The sequence below is a fragment of the Boleophthalmus pectinirostris genome, unplaced genomic scaffold, assembly GCF_026225935.1.
Source record: "Boleophthalmus pectinirostris isolate CB_2022bp ecotype Guang Dong unplaced genomic scaffold, ASM2622593v1 HiC_scaffold_1619, whole genome shotgun sequence".
Taxonomy (NCBI): Eukaryota; Metazoa; Chordata; class Actinopteri; order Gobiiformes; family Gobiidae; genus Boleophthalmus; species Boleophthalmus pectinirostris.
The window spans coordinates 4711-24146 of NW_026571097.1; the positions used below are offsets into that span (position 1 = coordinate 4711).

Below are 19436 nucleotides of genomic sequence, written 5' to 3' on the forward strand. Positions count from 1 at the left end.
TAAAATGGATTCTCATGAGGTTTAAACTGTGTTATAATGCTGTTACCTCCTCAAAAACAGACCTGGAGTTGTGTTCTGTTTCATTCACACCCTTTATTATTAGTCTGTGTACATCTCCAAAGCTCAAAATGTACAAACTGTTCCACCTTGTGATGTCATGTAGTGGTAGATTTCAAGTTAACAGCTACGTTTTACCTTTAGTTTAGTAAAGATTGACAATTCCAGGGCTGAATTATGAATTTTTTGTTCTTATGTTTATATTGTAGCCGGTTTAATCACGTTTGTATTAATTGTTTCATCTGAAATTGAACCTGTGCAGTTCTTTTCCTGATATGTTCCTGCTGTTGAACAATGAAATACCTTTATGCCAGATTGTTGACATGTATGTGAGCAGAAAGTGTGTCATCTGCTTTTTATTCTCATAGAAAATTAAATGTCTCGACGTTTGCTCTTGCTACTTTTTTTTCCTTTTTTTTTTTTTTTTTACTAACGGCAACAGGTGAGATGATTTGTGCTGTCAGTTGTGTTTTGTTTCATTCACACATGTTTGAGTAATCCTTTATTATTAGTCTGTCTACATCTCCAAAGCTCAAAATGCTCTGTTCCACCTCGTGATGTCATGAAGCCGTAGTTTTCAAGTTTAAATCAAGTCAAGTTTAGTGCAGCAGAGTTAGGAAATTCTATGGCTAAAGTTATCCAAATGATTCTAGTGAACGTACTGTATATAGAATTTAAAAACACAATGGCGCACTTCCTGTATTACCACATGACATCACAAGGTGGTCAGAAAATAGCACAATATGGCCCTTTAAATAAAGATATCAATCATTTGTATCTGCTGTTTATACGAGATATTGCGTCGTAGAACGGTGTGTGAAACTTTGATGGTATCTGGGACTTTACACAGATTAAATAAAGGACCATGAAGTTTTAGCTCCGCCCACTTTGTCCTTTCTGTGATGTTGCACCATGACCCAGAAACGACTGTCAGGGAGTGTCTGGCAATTGTTTTATTAATAGTTTTAAATCTTTGCTACTATTTGCTTTTAACCTCTGTTGAAAATGTGTTATAACAGAGAACCAAGTGTCTATGAATTGGTTTCCCATGATCCTCGGTGACAGTGTTCCTGATTGGACAATAAAACCTTGTCTCTAGCTTCTGTATAAATTATTACCTGAGAAAATGCTAAAGTGATTTACAAGAAAACATTTAAATCAGGCACAGGCCCATTAATGAAAAATCTGCAAATTAAACAAAACTTATAATGCGTCTCAAACCACTAGATGGCACTAGTGTGTAGAGGCAAGGCAAGTTTATTTGTAAAGAACATTTCATACACAAAGTAAATCAATGTGCTTTACAGAATAAGAAATGCATTAAAATCACAATACAAACAAATCAAAACATAAACAATCATACAATTAAAAAGAGAGAGATTAAATGAGAGAGAAGAGTGTGGAATGAACAGAACAGAACTGTTGAGTCTAGATTTAAACAGAGTCAAAGTCGATGTGTGTCTCACATGTTCAGGAGACTGTTCCAGGTTTTAGTTGCATGAATCTGAAACTCTGACTCCCCGTGTTTAGTCGTGACTCTGGGCACCAGCAGGAGGCTGGTCCCTGAGCTCCTCAGAGTGCGAGATGGTTCATATGACACTAACATGTCACAGATGGACTTTGGTGCTTGGCCATGGAGAGACTTGTACACAAGCAGAGCCACTTTAAAGTAAATATGTTTTCTTCCCACTCCTTTTTTAGCCAATCAATTTTTTGTTGAGATTTCTGCTATGATTTCACTAATGTTATATGTTCCATTGTAAAAGAATGTACATTTCTTACTTGCCCAAAATAAATACATAAAATACATAAATAATAAAGTCTATTCTCTGAGCACAGGACTTATGTGCTCGTACTTCTCGAGTCAGATCCTGTACTGTAGTTGTCTACAGCTCGTTTGGAGAGACCAGTGAGCAGACCATTATATTAGTCTAACCTACTGGAGACAAACGCATACACAGTAAACCTTTGATTTTTGCTGTGTTTTTTAGATGGTAAAAGGCTGCAGATGTTGTTGATTTGATGTGGCTGTTAAAGTTCAAGTCTGAGTTCATTATTAGCCCTGGATTTCTAGCCTGATTTAAAGGTTTTAAAGAGAGAGACTGGAGGTGACTGCTGACTCTGTCTCTTTGTTTCTGTGGGCCAAAGACTATGACTTCTGTCTTGACTGAGTTTACCTGGATAAAGTTGTGTTTCATCCACACACTGATCTGTCGGTTGGAGTGGCAGAGTGACTCCGCAAGAGTTGCCTTGTATTATGAAATCTAGCAACTGGCAAATACAAACCCCATAATTATTCAAATAACATGATGTCCTGTATTATTCTGTGTAAAAGCTGCTCACCCTGTCGTCTAGACCTCTACAAACATGTTCTGAAACGTCCCTGAGAGTCAGGTGCCCTCCCTGTGTCTCTGTGGGGTCTTATTCTGTGTAAACGCTGCTATAAACCTGTAGTCTAGACCTCTACAAACATGTTCTGAAATACCTGGGATTCTTGGATTAGTTTAAAGTTCAAATTTCTGTTTTCTCTCAGACATGAATGTTACTGGAAATGTTCAAATATGAACTATGAACAGAAACCTTCTACTAGAACTTTTTTTGTTTCTTTTTATATATAACTCATACTTTGCTATATTGTAATAAGACATTATCAACACATTTGAAAGGCAGACGTTAAAAAAAAAAAAAAAAAGATTTGCTGTCATTTCAATGTGGAGGTTTGCTGACATCTAGTGGTTCATGTTGAGAATGCATTAAATATTAAACGGACCATTTACACTATTTTCTGATCTCTGTTGTTTCCTCACAACAAACATTGCAGGAGTTTTGTTTTGTTTAATTTCTCTTTCAAATTGAAACACTCTGTTACACCTTGTGATGTCATGTGGTAATACAGAAAGTGCTCCACTGTGTTTTTAAACTCCATACACCTTCACTGCAATGATTTGGATGTTTTGAGCCCTGGACCTGCCAGTCTCTACTCCACTGTTTACGTGAAAATCACTTCATGACATTACAAGGTGGAACTTAGCATTTGGAGGTTTGGAGATGTAGACAGACTAATTAACCAGAATTACTCAAACATGTGAATGAAACAAAACCCAACTCCACGTATGTTTGTGATGGGGAAACGACATTATAACATAGATCATAAAAAAGTGTAATATGGGCCCTTTAATGCAATCAAAACAATGTCTTTTATAATGCTTTAATGTCAGTGAAAAAAGTGCTTATAGTTCATCTGTGTTACCTCGGTCACCTGCCAAAATGATGAAAAAAAAAAAAAAAGCGCACAAAGCACAAAACCACAAATGGAAACTGGTCTTTGCAAGCAAACAATTCTCACAACATCAAACACAATTTTAATTTACTCTTGTCAAGATAACTGCTCTTTACACCCTGAATTGTAAAGTAAAAGTTGATCTAGTCTATTCATTTCACACAGCATTTTAACTGGTAATAACTACATACATACAACTAAAGAACTACTGTTAACTACAGTGTGAACCTTTTATTATTTAAAGGTTCACATTAAAGGTTCTATATTACACATAACTGACTCTTGTGACCTTTAAGCCATGTTAGAATGTTTTTACCTCATCAAAAACAGACCTGGAGTTGTGTTTTGTTTCATTCACACATGTTTGAGTAACCCTTTTTTATTAGTCTGTCTACATCTCCAAAGCTCAAAATGCTCTGTTCCACCTTGTGATGTCATGACACATTTCACAATCCACAAGAGAAATGACTTGGACACAGAAGCTCACATATCACAATATATTATAATAACAAAACAAAATAACAAAATAATAAAACAAAATAACAAAGAGTAAAAAATATAAATGGTTCTAATAAATGAAGCTATAGTTTTCAACTTAACTAGACTCATGGTTTAAATCAGGCAAAGGCTTTTAAAACATAAACACTGAAATGTAAAGAAAAAAAAAGCTACAGAAATAAGTGCATACACAGTGGCAGAGTGGTTAGCTTACAAAGTCTACGTATTCTTGAGCCTTTAACAATATTTAAATGTATTTGTTAATGTTATTTATTAAACTTTTGTATCTCCATAAAGGCAAACAGGTGACACCACTGCGCCAGTTACAGGTCAGATCTGTGAAGAGGCGACCCGCTCACAGAAAGAAGGCCTGTTTATTCATGTATTTTGAAGTATTAAAAACACCTGTAATTGAACAAATAGGACAAATAACTATAATGCCACACTGTGAAACATTCCATGGAGACCAGCATATGGCCAACCCCACCAGAAGAGTTCAACACTGCATTTTTAAGAGCTCAAACTGCAGGCGGATATTGATTTTAACCTTGATCCATTCCGTGCGCCCCCTGCTGGTGCTTAGGCGTCTCTGATTCTTCGGAGGGAAACCCGCTCGGACTCCTGCTGCTTTTGTTTGGCTCGTGCTGAAAAAAACAAAAACAAAAATACAAGTATCAATTTAAATCCATAACACTGCTCCTGTTTAGTTCATGTGACAAATGTTGTGATTTATTTATAGTTGTCTCTGTGCACAACAGCACCCAGCTGCCTCACTGTTAGCACTGCTATTTCCTGTCCAGTTTTATTTGTGGGGTTTTTGGTGACTCATTCTAAAATGTATAAACATATAAATATGAACAGATGAGGCAGAGAACAGGGAGCTGTGGATGTGTCTGACACACGAGAAACATTTTACAAATGCAGAGGAAACATCTGTGTTTAGAAGTGAGATGTTTGGGCCTCAGTGCTAACGCTAATGCTAATTTTGAGGAATAATAAATATTAAAACCACCACAAACTGAAGACACTTGCATATAAAAAAACTTTTGTTCAGTTGGCAGAATTTTCTTTTCTTTTGTTATTTATTGAATTTGAAGCTTTCGATAAAGATTTGCATTAGCTTTTAGACACAGTGAGTTAGCTAGAGAGCTGTTGTGCACAGAGAGTGTTTTATAAACTTAAATAAACTTTCTCATGGAGAGTTCACCATCTGCTTGTCTCGAAGGTGTTGCTGCTTTACCTGGAATGTTTCACAGTATGGCATTAAATTTACGAGGTAAAAAAGATCTGAGATGCTCTGATACGCTGACGACGTTCACAATAAGAACAAAAGTTTTTCAAGGTAAGGTAAAAAAAATAAAATAAAAAATAATAATAATCATAAATGAGCCATAGTGGAACATTCCGGGCAAAGCAATAACTGACCCTCCTCCAGAAAAGTGACGTTGTGTAGCTTTAAAGAGCCGTACCTCGAGTCCACTTGCAGTAAATGGAGATGCTGATGCCGAGGATGAAGGTGTAGAGGACGACCAGCGCCAGGAAACACAACAGTCTGAACAGAGGGATTTCCTTTGGCCAAGGAGGAGAGGTGGGCGGAACCGAGGAGGACGGAGCATCTGTCAATCAATGCACAACATCATTCTCTGAGTTCTGGATCTTCTGGTCAGTAGTGTTTAGTTAAAACTCTCACAGGTCTAGATGTTTATGAAATCCCTCGGTCGTCCAGGTAGGATCCAGAGCAAAGGAAAAATTCAGTTCTGTCACCTGGACTAACTGGAGAAGTTGTTTGGATGAGCTGCCAAACGTATTCCATCAAAAAACTTTTGTCCAGTTGACAGAACTGAATTTATCATTTGCTCCTGACCAGTCTAGTGACCAGTGCAGGCGAAAGAAAGCACCTGATCGGTCTGTTTTTAATGTTCAAATCTTGGATAACAGACAAAATAGTGAACTAAAAACCTGAGGATCATATGTAGTTGGTTAATAACATTTTAAGGTCAGAATGACGAGTCTGACAGCAGCAGTTACAAGAAGCAGGGTGATGGTTTTTCAATAGAAAGTGCTCACTTCCTATTTGGCCTGTGGGCGAGCTCTGTCTTTTTATATATACTTTCTATAGCCTGAAGTAGGAAATACTGTGGGTATTCTTATTTTTGTCTCTAGTGTTTAACCTCAGTGCCTGCAGGCTCAATTGCAGCTGCAACTGAGACATGCTGTTGTGTCCTTGGGCATGGCACCTCCCACCTTTTCCATGTATGAATGTGGTGTGAGTGGCATTATTTCTGAAATGTCACTAACCGTTCGGCTTTACAATGAGGAGACTCTGCAGGGACTGGACCTTGTTCGGGTGCATACAGTGATACAGACCCTGATGCTGATTCTGGGTCACAGAGGAAAGCACCATCTGACCTCCAGGAAACCATCCCAAAAAGGAACCGTTTAAGAAGAAGGAGGCATTGAAGTTAGAGGTGGGATCGGCAAATTCGGCGTCTTTATAGGAGCATCTCAGAGTGACATGCTCTTTTTCTTTCACCGGGAGCGACGGGATCTCCAGAATCACACCCTTTTCTAAAAAAAAAAAAAAAAAAAAAATGCATGTCAAATTTTTTACCACTGCAAGAAAAAAGTATAGAAGAATAATATATAAGTATTTTTGCTCTTTTAACGTTGTTCTGAGCCCATTTAGGCTATCTATAAACTGAGAGGGCATTCTGGACCAAAAAGAAAAGGAAAATTATTGTGTAAAAAACATGAACTGCCAAGGGACTGTGACTTTATTATTATCAAATTACAACTCTAGTTACGACTGTTCTCATAGACCTCACAGATATATTTTAATGTGAAATACATGATTCATGATACATGAAGGCATGATCCAACTCTCACTTTTGAACCTCAGAGCCCTAAACCAGAGCATAAACAAACTGTCTACATGTACATGGACAATTTTAACTGATGCATTTTTGTATCAGTTAAAATCATTGTTGTATCAGCTGGACATGTAGAGATATATTGCTGGGTCTCAAATGACAGCACAGCATTATTTAGGACAATATTCATTAATACAGATGAGGGGGCTGTTAAAATTAAAATAGTTAAAATGCAAAACTGCAATGAGTTCTTGGGTTTAGTCAAAATACCAGGTTCAACATTTGTGAGTTTACCTTTTGGATATGTCATGGCAAAGTACAGTGTAATCAACAGGAAAATCTGACCCTTGCCCCTAATTTGGGAGAATGACTTCATCACATTGTAAAATCTGAAAACTACCAATATTTTCTGGTTGACCAAAACTTGAATTTTACTCAACTAAATTAGCATGACAGTTTAGTTGAGTAAAATTAATAAATAAATATTGTTTGACTAAATGATTAAAGGTGCATTGTTGTGGTGGAGGGTCCATCACCTGTTGATTTCTAGGGATATGTCATTGCTCTTGTAAGGCTCATAGCAAGCCCCTTGTATTCTTTTCTCAGGATTTACCTCGTCACCCCTCTCAAGCACAGGAGGGGCGACACTCTGCTTGGAATGTTCCACAGTATGACATTAAACTTCACATTTATTACATTGCAGGTGGTTTTATAGCTCAAAAATACCCAGAGAAACAGGCATTATGATCTGATCTGTAACTTGGTCTGATTTGGTCTCCATGAAGATAAACATTCCACACAAAGCATTAACATTTCCATGGAGAAAGGCATGAGACAGATCCTCCACCAGAAAAGTTACACAATACACCTTTAACCCTGATAACATGGTAGAAAGAAAAGACCAGGTGGCCTCCTTGTGGTTGGATTAGAAAACTGCAGTCTTACCCATGACACTGATGTTGACCGCGGGACTACACTCCGTCTTCTGGTCCTGGGCCTGACACCAGTACTGCCCAGAGTCTGTGGGGAGCAGCTTATTCACCTCACAGGACTGCCCCTCTGGAATACCCCAGGGCAGAGCGCACGACTCGGGGCTGTACGCAGGGTTGGTAATCCTGACAAAGCTCCAGGTCAGGGGACAGACTGCAGTAAAGTTGTCCATCTCGAAGTACTGGGCCCTGTCTGGGGAGATGCTCAGGTTCGCTGTGACACAACACAATTAAGTTTCATTAGACAGACTAGTGGTTTTCAGATTCTAGAATGTGATGATGTCATACTCTCCAGATGGGGGAAAGACTTTTTTCTTGTATGTTTTGTTTATAATAATTTGTCCATAATAATTTGTATGTATATATACAATAAATCTGATCAAAAACAAAGATCCAAGAACTCACTGTATAACAACACAATTCCAACGATATTAACTTTAGCTGTTATGATAATCCAACGAAAAACAAAACAAAACTTGTAACTTTTCTGGTGAAGGGTCAGTCAAATGCTTTCCTCCATGGACATGTTATTGCTTAGTTTGAAATGTTTCACAGTATTGTGTTTAGGGTTGCCAACTCCCTGAAAAATAAATGAGGGACACCCCATTGACAGGGCCGGTGTCCTGTCCATTTGAGCTACCTGTCGATTTAAGCTACATAGCGCTACTATACATGCACACCCCCTCAAGTGCTGTTCCTGTTTAAATGCTGTCGATTTGAGCTCCCGAGGCAGAAGTGGAGTAACAAGTCACATTTTAAAAGTCTTTTGGTTTTATTGTATGTTTTGATCAGTTAAGCATGAAAGCATGGACATGTGCGTGTTAGATTTGTGGCAGAATACCTACGTTCGGCTGTAGGTAGCTCATTTCAACATAACACTGTAAAGCACTGTTGGCGCCACTGTTGTCCATGCTGCTTTGTTGCAGAGGGGATGGCCCAAGAAAACATTTTGAATGCATTTTTTGTACTACTAACATATATTTTTTTTAAATATTTTTTATTCAGTGAGTAATAAACACTACTCTAGTAATAATTTATAGAATTGATTGTATAATTTTATTAATTATTAATTTTAGAATAAATAATTTCTATAATTTTCATTATTATAAACTTGGACTAATATTTCTTGGGAAATAAAGGGTTAATATAATGGAATGGAAATGGACCAATCACAGATTTCTCACGGTAATTCTCACGGAAATACGGGACAAAGTCTGTCCCTTTTCAGCTCAATACGAGACCCGTACTTTTGTTTCTGAATACGGGACAATTCTGTTTTGGCAACCCTAGTGGTATTAAACATTTCTCTCTTCATGGAGACCAAGTCAGACAATGTTACAGCTCAGATCTGTAGAGAAGCAACCCCACTCGCAGTGAGAAAGTCTGTTTTTATGGGTATTTTTGAGCTATAAAACCACCTCTAATTGAATAAATACAGGAGCATGTGGTAACTTTTATAGGTAGGCACGGAGACTTGAAGTGGACATTAATATTTAGCCGATAACAATTTATTAACACCACTTTTTATACTGTACGTACTACAATGCAAATGTATTTATTTATTTATTTGACTGACATATTAAATACATATCTACTGAGCCAGTATATAGTATAGAGTCAAATTAGAGAAACAAATCAGTTACACTTTTGACACACAATGACTTTAGATTTTATTGGTCAACCACTGAACAGGTATAATGTAGAGCTGTTTAATGTCATAATGTGGAACATTCCAGGCACAGCAATTACATATCCATAGAAACAAGCAGGTGACGGACCCTTCACCAGAAAATGTACACAATGCACCTTTAAATTAAAAAAAAAAAAATCTCCAACAACAAAACCTGTCTGTCATACTTTGCCTAATGGACACCAGACATTCTATAGCTGATCCCCAAAAGTAAATGATAAACCAACAAAGCATTGCTATGAAAGGAGTTCATTTATGAAATAGTCTGGACAAAGAAAAGGATCAAATACAAAAAGACATAAAGAACATAAAATCCAGTGCAATAAGTATGTATGAAGAAGAAAACTATAGTTGTTGTGAGTAAAAGTGAACATTTCTGTTTGCAATTGATTAATATTTGTGAAATGAAATGTATTGATTTAAAATGTTTTAAAGTAACTATCAGTGTTAAATGGGGGAGATAACATAAGATGACGCTTCTTTCTCTTTCATTTCTTGTATGGTTTATATTATGACAATGTTTTTATATTTTATGAATGAAATAAACAAATAAAGAATAAATAAAAGTAAAATGGAGTATTTCTCACCTATGATTGATGCGCAGACTAGAGCGGCTGCCATCGTCGCGTGAGGCTGGTGCACTTTGAGCCACATCCTGATTTCATCTGAACAGGAAATAAAACTTGTTCACTTCAATGTTTCGAAGAAAGCAAGGGTGAAAAGTCTACTGAAAAAGACATTTACATGGCTAATACTGTGCTCAATTATCATACAAGTACAGTCATTTGTTTTAAAACCAAAAACCAAAACTAAAAAAAAACAAAAGACAACTATTTTCTTATTATTTGTCTCCAAAACAAAAATGAAAAAAAAAAAAAATAAAAATAATAATAATAATAAAATAAAATAAAATAAAACATATTTTTCCAGATTTTGTGTTTGAATGAATAATGGAAAAAATGGTTAACATCCATTTCACATTTATTACGAATTGACTGAATTTACTAGCCGAGCCCTGGTCATTAACATGTATGAAGGGCGGGACTTGGTCACTCTCTACAGTTATATATAATACCTCCATGATTTTTGTAAAATGTGCTCAAGCAGAAGAACAAATGAAGCACTACAGAATAAGAAAACTTTCAGAAATATTCAAGTGCATATGATAGAAATCTGTGCATTTTTGGCTGTAGTTGAGCATAAAATAAATATTCGTAAACTCTTGACTCAATGAGTCGAGTCGTACATTAAATGTATTGTGTGTATTTTATCCATCAGAATACAAATTGAAAAGTTACAACGTCAAGAAATACAATCACGAAATGAAAATTTATGATTACGTTTTCTTCAGTACGAAGACGAATTCACAAACTCGACTGTCAAAAATACATCACCACTTCACAAGCATTATTTATTGAGCAGAAGAAACATTGATCGAGATGCCAGACTTCTGCGCCACATATGGACTGAACCAGGACTGATCCCAGGATTGAACCAGGAGGACTAAACCAGGACTGAACCAAGACTAAACCAGAACTGAACCAGGTCTAAACTTGGACTAATCTTGGACTTGAGAGAAAACCCCGAGCCTGCAGAGCAGGGTGTCTGCAAAGTGCAACCTGGTGATGGCTGCATTTAGCTCCGTGGGATGCGGAGCTCTGCGCCGGTCCTTTCCCTGCGGTCACCCGACAGTCTATGCAGGCGCCCGTCCCGACAGTCAGTCCTGGCTCAGGCCTGACAAGAATCATGGGAATAGTGAGAGCAGATTCTGGCCAATTGAAGGATTCTCGTTAGTGGACTGGTCGGAAACTGAGGAGGAGTTGTATGTGAACTGGGCGAAGAGGTACAAGTGTGAGATTGCACGGACTGGTTGGAGTGGTGGAAGGAATTATGTTGCTGAATGAATATAATTCATATGTGAGGGTTCTCCCTGCTCCTCCTACCCCTCCTTTCCCTGCTCCCTCGCTGTATCTACTTGCCTTGTTTGGCATTTCCTGGGCGGGTCCCAGTCATGCACCTGCTGAGCTCCACTCCTGTTCTCCATCAAGTAATCATCTCCTACAATAAAAGACCTGCTGACCTGCTCTCCAGTGCCAGATTGTTCCGTCAGCCCAGTGGTGAACTACTCAGGCTTTTGAAGATTTTTGAGAATTCCCCAGACTTTTTGATGCTTACCTGTTTCTTTTGTCCTATCCCCAGCACTTCATTTGGAGCCAGCCTCATCCCGTACCCACCAGTTTCTGTAAGCCTCCGGTCAGCCTCCATCTCCACAGACCTCCCATCTGCAGCCAACCCGGACCCGTCCTGCCCCCCTCGAATCTATCCCCCCGCCAAGACTATTTTTGTGAAATAAATACTTTTTCCCTCTGCATATTTGGGTCTGACCAGTGATTCCTTAACATCATAATGAAAACTAAGCTGGAAGAACATGCGTGAGGACAAGTTTCACAACCCCGAGGGAGTGTAAAACTGGGTCAAATTGACACCGAATGAACTGATTAGGAGCCGATGTTCGTGAAGAACTGCGATAAGATAGAGTGTGACGTTGACAATGAAAAGGCTTTCTGCTAGGCAGATACATGTTTAGATGATGGAACATGTAGTTGAAGGTAATAACTGAAACTGTGAGGGCAGAATGAGATGGATATTAGAGTTCGATGTCAAGCATATCTTAATTTCATAAGAACGGGTGGCAATAGGATTTCAATGTCCCGGAGTTTGAGCATCTTGAATGATGGATTGTTCGAGGAGATTAAAGTGGGTTGCAGGGATTGTGATCGCTGGAGAAAGATATTGCATTGTAAATGATGTCAACTGATCTATTATTGTTAGAATGAATGGGAATGCCCCTTCTGGATTAGTCAGACTGGTGGAATGGTAGGGCAGAGTTCTGATGAAGCTGAAGACTAATTGTACAACTCTCGAGCTCTGGAAGCTATGTGGAAGCCATCTACTGCTGGAGATAAAGCGCTGGAGAAACAGGAGCTGCGTCGTGAAGGTGCAATGACTCCTGAGCTGCGTTAAAAGCCGCTGTATCATGAGAAGTTGTGGACATGATGTCATTCGGGAGGTATGAGTTGGTATGAATAATATGTGTGCTTTAACATGGGTGCTGGTGGCTAGCATGGAACTGCAGGTGAAGGAAGCATGGCTCGAATCGTTGAATTACGCAACAAGCGTCAGATGGAGGAATGAGGGAAGGATGGAGGGAGGGACAGAGGATCAGTGGGTTGGCTTGGTTGAGAGTGCTGACACGGACGGGGTCGGGATAGGGCTGAATATTATATAAATAGGGCTTCTGGGTAAATGAAGGCATGGTCCAGCTCCTGAATCTCAGTTAATCATATTAACTCCATTTAAGTAAAAGCAAAAAATTACCTTTAAAAATACTACTTTAACTAGTTACTTTTAAACACATTTTAAAGGCTTTTTAGATCACGCTTTTGTGCAAAACTTGATCAGTTTAAAACCTGTGAATCCTCAGTCTGCATATTCTGAGCACTGGCCAGTCAAAGCAGACTTTACTGTCATGTGTTTGTCAGTATAGAAAGGACTCAGAACACTTCTCAATTCTCTTTCCTTACTTCCTTATCCGATCAGACATCAGATAAAATAATAAAGGTGTATTTGTCTCACAGTGGGGAGTTTTTATTATTGTATTATCCTGAATTTGCCATTAAAAACAAGTGTATATACTGGTCTTACTTTAATTAAAAGTCCTGACATCATAATATTAAATAATCATTAGTCCTCATAGGGTCGTTTTGGTTAGAACCAGTGCATGAGGAAAGACATCCTCAGCACATGCTTCCTCTTCTACTCCTCTGTGCTCCTTTGCTCCTCTCTCCTCCCTGTGTCTCCTCTGCTCATCTCTTCTCAGCTCCTCTCCTCCTCTCATTCCTCTCTCATCCCTTGGTCTCCTGTGTCTTCTCAGGTGCTCCTCTCTCCCCTCCTCACTCAGCTCCTCTCTCCTCTGCTATAATTGTCTTACGGAAGGCTAGATCAAGTAATAAATCTTCTTGGGTGCACCACATGCGCATACCAAAAGACTGAATTTATATATTTGTTTGAATATTGTTTTAATAGTTACACACTAAGTTGAACATTGTTTAATGCTTAAAGGTAATACTGTGTGTCCTGAATAATGGGAAACAGATTTGTGCTTTTAGGGAAATTCCTTTGCAGAGATAATGTGATGTTGGAGATGTTTCGGGTTGTAAAAGCAGATCAGTGGGGCTTGTCATCTACTTACAGAGACTTTGAAGGAGGATCCATGGTGTGAACCTGCTCCACATATTATTTGCATATTCATACTGTTGTTTTACATCTCTGGGTTTAGGGATAGAGAGGCCGTTCAGGTCACCTGATTGTAAGTCCTCTATATTTAGGCTGTTAGGGACGTGATCTGACCCGCAGCTAAGTATTAGAATTGTATTGGACAGGGAATGCATTTTTTGTGATTTTAATTGGTCGATTCTAGTCGTCATTTTTGATAGAACAAGCCTAACACTACTCACAAGAATATTACGTACGTTGTAGAGCCATTTGTCTTTGCACTAATCAGAAGCACACTGCAGCATAATTACGCCAAACACAAATGCACTGTGGTCGTTTAACCAGCACACTGACTGTTTATCTGATATGCCACATCTTTATCACCAACTCTTTAGTCAGTAACCACAACACTGTCCACAAACATCCACTCTGATAAGACTGACGAGCGGCTGGACAGAATAGTTCAACACCAAACAAGACAATCAGTCACAGGTCATCTTACGTCAAAATACTCACTCAAAACAAACACGCATTAGGAAATACAACTATGGTCATGTTAATGGAACAAGTGGAAAAGTGCAGCTAAACCGCAACATAAACACCGTGGTGAAGTTAGTTTCACATCAGACGTTGGATATTCAGTTATGCAACAACAGCGGAGATGTTCATTGTCTGTGCCCCGCTTGCTCCATCATGGTGCGGGGAGCTGTACAGTGAACCCTCGTTTATCGCGGGGGATACGTTCCAAAAATAACCCGCAATAGGTGAAATCCGCGAAGTAGTCAGCTTTATTTTTTACTGTGATTTTACAATGCAATACTGAACTGCAGAATGAAACAAAAAATAAAACCTCTTTTCAGGCCCAACATGTGTTAAAGAAATAGAAATATTAACGTTTTCTTACAAATAACTATAATAGTTTAAAGAACGGTGTTGTAAAACAATATTTTTATATAGTAATGAATACAAGGTAGGAAACATTGTCACTCGCGTATTTCACAGTCCCTCCAGCTGCGCCTCTTCGTCCTGACTCCGTTGCGCTGTAGCGTCTTTTTCTACTGAAGGCTGCGCAGGGGTCTTTCTCCGAGAGAAGAACATCGTTATGGGTAGTTGTTGGCCTCTTTCTTTGACATTGTGGGTTTTGTCACGGAGAAAAATTGCGAACGTAAATTTGGCAGAATGTACAGAAACGAAAACTGTTGGCATGGGTGTAATGAAAAACCAATAATAAACCTTTTTCACTTCTAGACAACAGTAACGCCCCTAAGCCAATCAGGATTCACTGTAAAAAATAAAGCACTGTAAAAAATTCCGCGAAGCAGCGAGGCCGCGATAGGTGAAGCGCGATATAGCGAGGGATCACTGTACACCAAAACTCCGCTGAGTCCGCGGGTTAGGGACCGTCAATAAATTACAATTGCATTGAATGGAGTCTGCTAAAAAAAAAAAAATCTTCCAGGTCAATTAATATAAAAACACCAAACCAAGTTATTATAGTAGTCCTACTCCTCAAGTATCACGCACACCTTTTGGTTTTCCAAATTAACCCTTTGTGGGATTTTTAGGAATTTTTTTATCTTAAAAAAATTAGTTTTTTTTTCAATAGCTTCTAAGGCAGATGACCTACCAACTCCAAACCAAGTTATTATAGTAGTCCTACTCCTCAAGTATCATTCACACCTTTTGGTTTTCCAAATTAACCCTTTGTGGGATTTTTAGGAATTTTTAATCTTGAAAATCTATGATTTCTTTTTCAATAGCTCACTGAAAAAATGGTCCGAGAGGGGTTGCTCAAATTGCAATAAAAAATTTGACAACAATAACATGACTTTTTAAAGTTTCTCTGTCCAGCATTTTTAAATTTTACAAAGGTCGCTTGATTGTGGCCGATGTGAGACCTGCATGTTTTAATCAGGTTGAGGAAACATGACTTTATTATAATTTCTGGTGAGGCTCCTCCCTCTGGAATTCTCCTCCCCAAAACTTTTGGAGGGAAAATTCGAATGTAACAGGACACAGGACAGTTAGATGAGCAGAGGACACACAGTGTGGAGCAGGAGGATTATGAGAGCTGATCTGGAGGTGAGACTTTTCAAAGATTTTATGTTTCTCCGGCCTACAATTTCGTCATTGTTAAAACATGTTTGTGGTGTTTTATTTGAAATTTGAGTTAATGTCAGGACTGTTTCCATGAAAAAAAAAAATATTTGACTGTCCATCTACAACAGTGTGACAGCTTGAACTAAGATTTGAATGTGTTTGTTCCAGAGTCGTCTACAAACACAGAGTGACGTCCAGAGCTCTGCTGGAGCTGTGGGGAAGATCATCAATGTTACAGCTGATGTTTCAGAAAAAAGGAAGGTGTTTGAGAACCAACAAAACACAGAGCACAGATGAACAAAGTAAGTAAACCAACTAAAATGATTTTAAAAGAATTTTTCAAAATGTACAGTACTTCCTATTGAAACTGTTATCATGTTTCTACAGGGTGATGTGGCATTAGGAGACTTTATACCAGATGCCCTCCCTGTTACTGCATTTAGAGGAAGAAAAGCAGCACACAGTGAGTTTTGTTTCTGCAGATACACTTCTAATGTTCTTGTGATTCTGTTCTGGTCCGTTATTGTAGTAATAATTGCTATAAGTGTATTTAAACATGTACAACAGAGTAGATCATCAGAATGTGATCATCATGTGTTATTCTGTGTCCACAGGCAGAGACCAGAGCTTCTTCACTGGAATAAATCTTCACACTGTCCATCTCCAAACTGTGTGTGTCTGTACTTGTGTGTCTCTGTGTGTTTGATTCTGTTTAAGACAAAACAGAACTGTGGAAAACTAAAGACTGTTTTTGTATTCTTTTACAGAATTAGATCAATTAAATTAAATTATACATACTTATACATTTCACGATAAGGTACCATAAGATAAATATGCATATTCAGCATGAATTGATCAAATTTCATCAACATGAAAAAGTGACGCTCATGTTCTGAGATAAATATATGTAGATGGGATCGAAATAAGTTTCAAAGCCTAAACATAATTTTATTGCATGCAACTACTTTCCATAACTTTTTTACGAATATCCAGCAACTTTTTTTTTTTCAGTGCTTCAGATGCAGTGTTGGGGAGTAAAAACCAGGTCTAAACTAAATCTAAACTAGATCTAAACCAGGACTAAACCTGGTCTAAAACCAGGTCTAAACTAGATCTAAACCTGGTCTAAAACCAGGTCTAAACTAGGTCTAAAACAGGTCTAAAACCAGGTCTAAACTAGGTCTAAACTAGATCTAAACCAGGACTAAAACCAGGTCTAAACTAGGTCTAAACTAGATCTAAACCAGGAATAAAACCAGGTCTAAACCAGGACTAAACAAGGACTAAAACAGGATTTAACAGGACTAAACCGTGCCCTGTGGACCGTGTCTCCTCTTCTTCTATCAATAATATTTTTAATCTGGTTCAGTAAAGTCTGGGCTTTTCATTGGTTTTTTAGCAGATAAAACTTCTTATGTGAAGATTTCCTCGTCTTTGCTGCTTTACAGCAAATCAAGTAATCCAAAGTATTCAGATTACGTTACTCACTTTAAGTAATTTAATAGATTACGTTACAAACTACATTTTGGGGTCTGTAATCTGTAGGGGAATACATTTTAAAAGTCACCTTCCCAACACTGGGCAGATGACCTACCAACTCCAAACCAAGTCATTATAGTAGTCCTACTCCTCAGGTATCACGCGCATGGGAGCACATTGTGCAGATCATAAACGCACAAATACAACAGTAGATGCTCTCTATATGTCTTTTGATGGGGATACGCGCCTATGCGTGCATAGAGCGTCAAAAAAATAGAATGGATCCTATTTTCTGAAATCTACACGCGCCGGACGGGCTGCTCCATATGCGCGTCTAGCGCGTGCACTGGAGCCGCCCTCATTCACTTTCCATGCATTCTAAAATGTACGCGTCCAAAAGTCGCAGTTTCTACGCTTGCATAGTGTGAAATACGTGTGCAGTGGAGCCAGGCCTTCAAACTGTATCAGACAGAGACAGGTGTCAGGGATGAAACTTTTGACTAAACTGTTTCTTTAGAAATTCTTGGAGACGGAGCTAAAATTATGTTTATGCCAACTCACTGTTACCACTGGTTAGTTACTTTGATGATTTATAATAATAATAATAATAATAATAATAATAATAATAATTATTATTATTATTATTATTATTATTATTTCTTTGTTTTTAGTTTTCTTTTTATTATTATCATGACGTCCCTCGCGCCGTTTTTCCGGGCCTGGGGTCAAAGTTTGCCAAACCTCTGTACAGTATCGCACAGTTACGCTAGCCTTGCAAATAAAAACACAAAAGTTTACCATTTGAACTATGGGACGTCTTAAAAAAGGACAAAGACGGAGGCATCATGACCTCTGGGAAGAAGCAGGAGGGAGAGATGCATAGATAAATGCACTCATTGACAATGGATTAAGTTGCGGCATAATTACACCAGAAAAATGGCCCGCCATTACGCATGTGGTTTTTGGTAAACATGAACCTAATTTGGAAAAATGGCTGAAAACCATCTGGATGGAAAACAGGAGAGGAATCAGACAGGAAGCCTTAGAAGCTATTGAAAAAAATGACAGATTTCCAAGGGGAAAAAAATCCTAAAAATCCCACAAAGGGTTAATTTGGAAAACCAAAAGGTGTGAATGATACTTGAGGAGTAGGACTACTATAATAACTTGGTTTGATATATATATATATATATATATATATATATATATATATATATATATATATATATATATATATATATATATATATATATATACTTTTAGCAGACTCTATTCAATGTAATTGTAATTTATTGACGGTCCCTAACCCGCGGACTCAGCGGAGTTTTGGTGCACAGCTCCCCGCACCATGATGGAGCAAGCGGGGCACAGACAATGAACATCTCCGCTGTTGTTGCGTAGCTGAATATCTAACGTCTGATGTGAAACTAACTTCACCACGGCAACATAAACATCGTGCAGAACTCACCACGTTATTCAGTCCTCTCTCCTGTCGCGCTGTCACTCTAGATAAACGCATGGTGTCCTCGGAGTTCTGCGCAGTGTCTTCGCCGTTCCTGCTGCACTTTTCTGGACTGATGTTTTTCCTGGGATTTGCTGTAGCCATTCCTCCAGTTTTGGGGAGACTGTCCCGAGTGCTCCGATGATCACTGACGCCTTCACAGTGCAGGTTCTTCTACATGGTCTCTTCTTTGAAATGCATAGACACTTTGCACAATTTGTTTATTTCGCTGGTCGATGTTTTGCATGCTTTCTACTGTTGATTTGACTGTTGTGTCCGAGAAACACAAACAGCGCACCGTGTGTAGCCTGTATAGTCCAGTCACGTCCTGTGCGCCGCCTGCTGGTTAATAAGAAGTGAAAGTAAAGTGAGAGTAAAACGCTTGTGTAGATCAAACTGTCGGAGACACGCTGTTTTCTTTAGTTTTAGTTTACTTTATAGTGTTCGTCTTCACCTAAATGTTTTTTTTGTGTGTGCTCACGTGTACAATGAAGCTTTTACCCGTCACTGGAGACCCACCCGGTAAGTAAGAGTTACCGATTTTATTGAATAGCCCATACAAGGATTCGCCTGTTGGTTCGATAAATTAACACGGATTTTATTTCACAATCACGAGAAGCCTTCTCTAGATTAAATCTACATTAAATTGAATAAGATAATAATGGATTTCACCCAGACAGTGTAACTTAGTGGCTGG

At 38.4% G+C, this 19436-nt stretch overlaps 1 protein-coding gene across 4 annotated transcripts; it reads right to left on the reverse strand.

The window, feature by feature from the left end:
* Positions 1–1270: 1270 nt before the first annotated feature.
* LOC129408524 (uncharacterized) lies at positions 1271–19171 on the reverse strand. Of its 4 annotated transcripts, none has more exons than XR_008631995.1 (6): positions 9972–10234; positions 7651–7908; positions 6134–6403; positions 5305–5451; positions 2519–4479; positions 1271–2414 (listed from the first exon to the last, which is right to left on the reverse strand). XR_008631995.1 is itself a non-coding variant. In XM_055152209.1 (6 exons), the coding sequence occupies exons 2-6, from the start codon at positions 10036–10038 to the stop codon at positions 4415–4417; spliced, it is 807 nt and encodes a 268-aa protein (XP_055008184.1). In that variant the 5' UTR covers positions 10039–10049; positions 18707–19171; the 3' UTR covers positions 1271–4414. The 4 variants fall into 4 exon arrangements, 3 of the variants coding, with proteins under 3 accessions (XP_055008184.1, XP_055008183.1, XP_055008182.1); XM_055152209.1 differs by adding an exon at positions 18707–19171 and having other exon boundaries at positions 1271–4479; positions 9972–10049; XM_055152208.1 differs by adding an exon at positions 14651–14871 and having other exon boundaries at positions 1271–4479; positions 9972–10049.
* Between the last annotated feature and the right edge of the window lie 265 nt (positions 19172–19436).

Coding starts and splice junctions, on each gene's coding strand:
- LOC129408524 (XM_055152209.1), bottom strand. CDS start 10,038: ATGTGGCTCAAAGTGCACCAGCCTCACGCGACGATGGCAGCCGCTCTA. Junction 7,909..9,971: donor AGTCTGCGCATCAATCATAG/GTGAGAAATACT, acceptor GTTGTGTCACAG/CGAACCTGAGCATCTCCCCA. Junction 4,480..5,304: donor TTACTGCAAGTGGACTCGAG/GTACGGCTCTTT, acceptor TGTTTTTTTCAG/CACGAGCCAAACAAAAGCAG.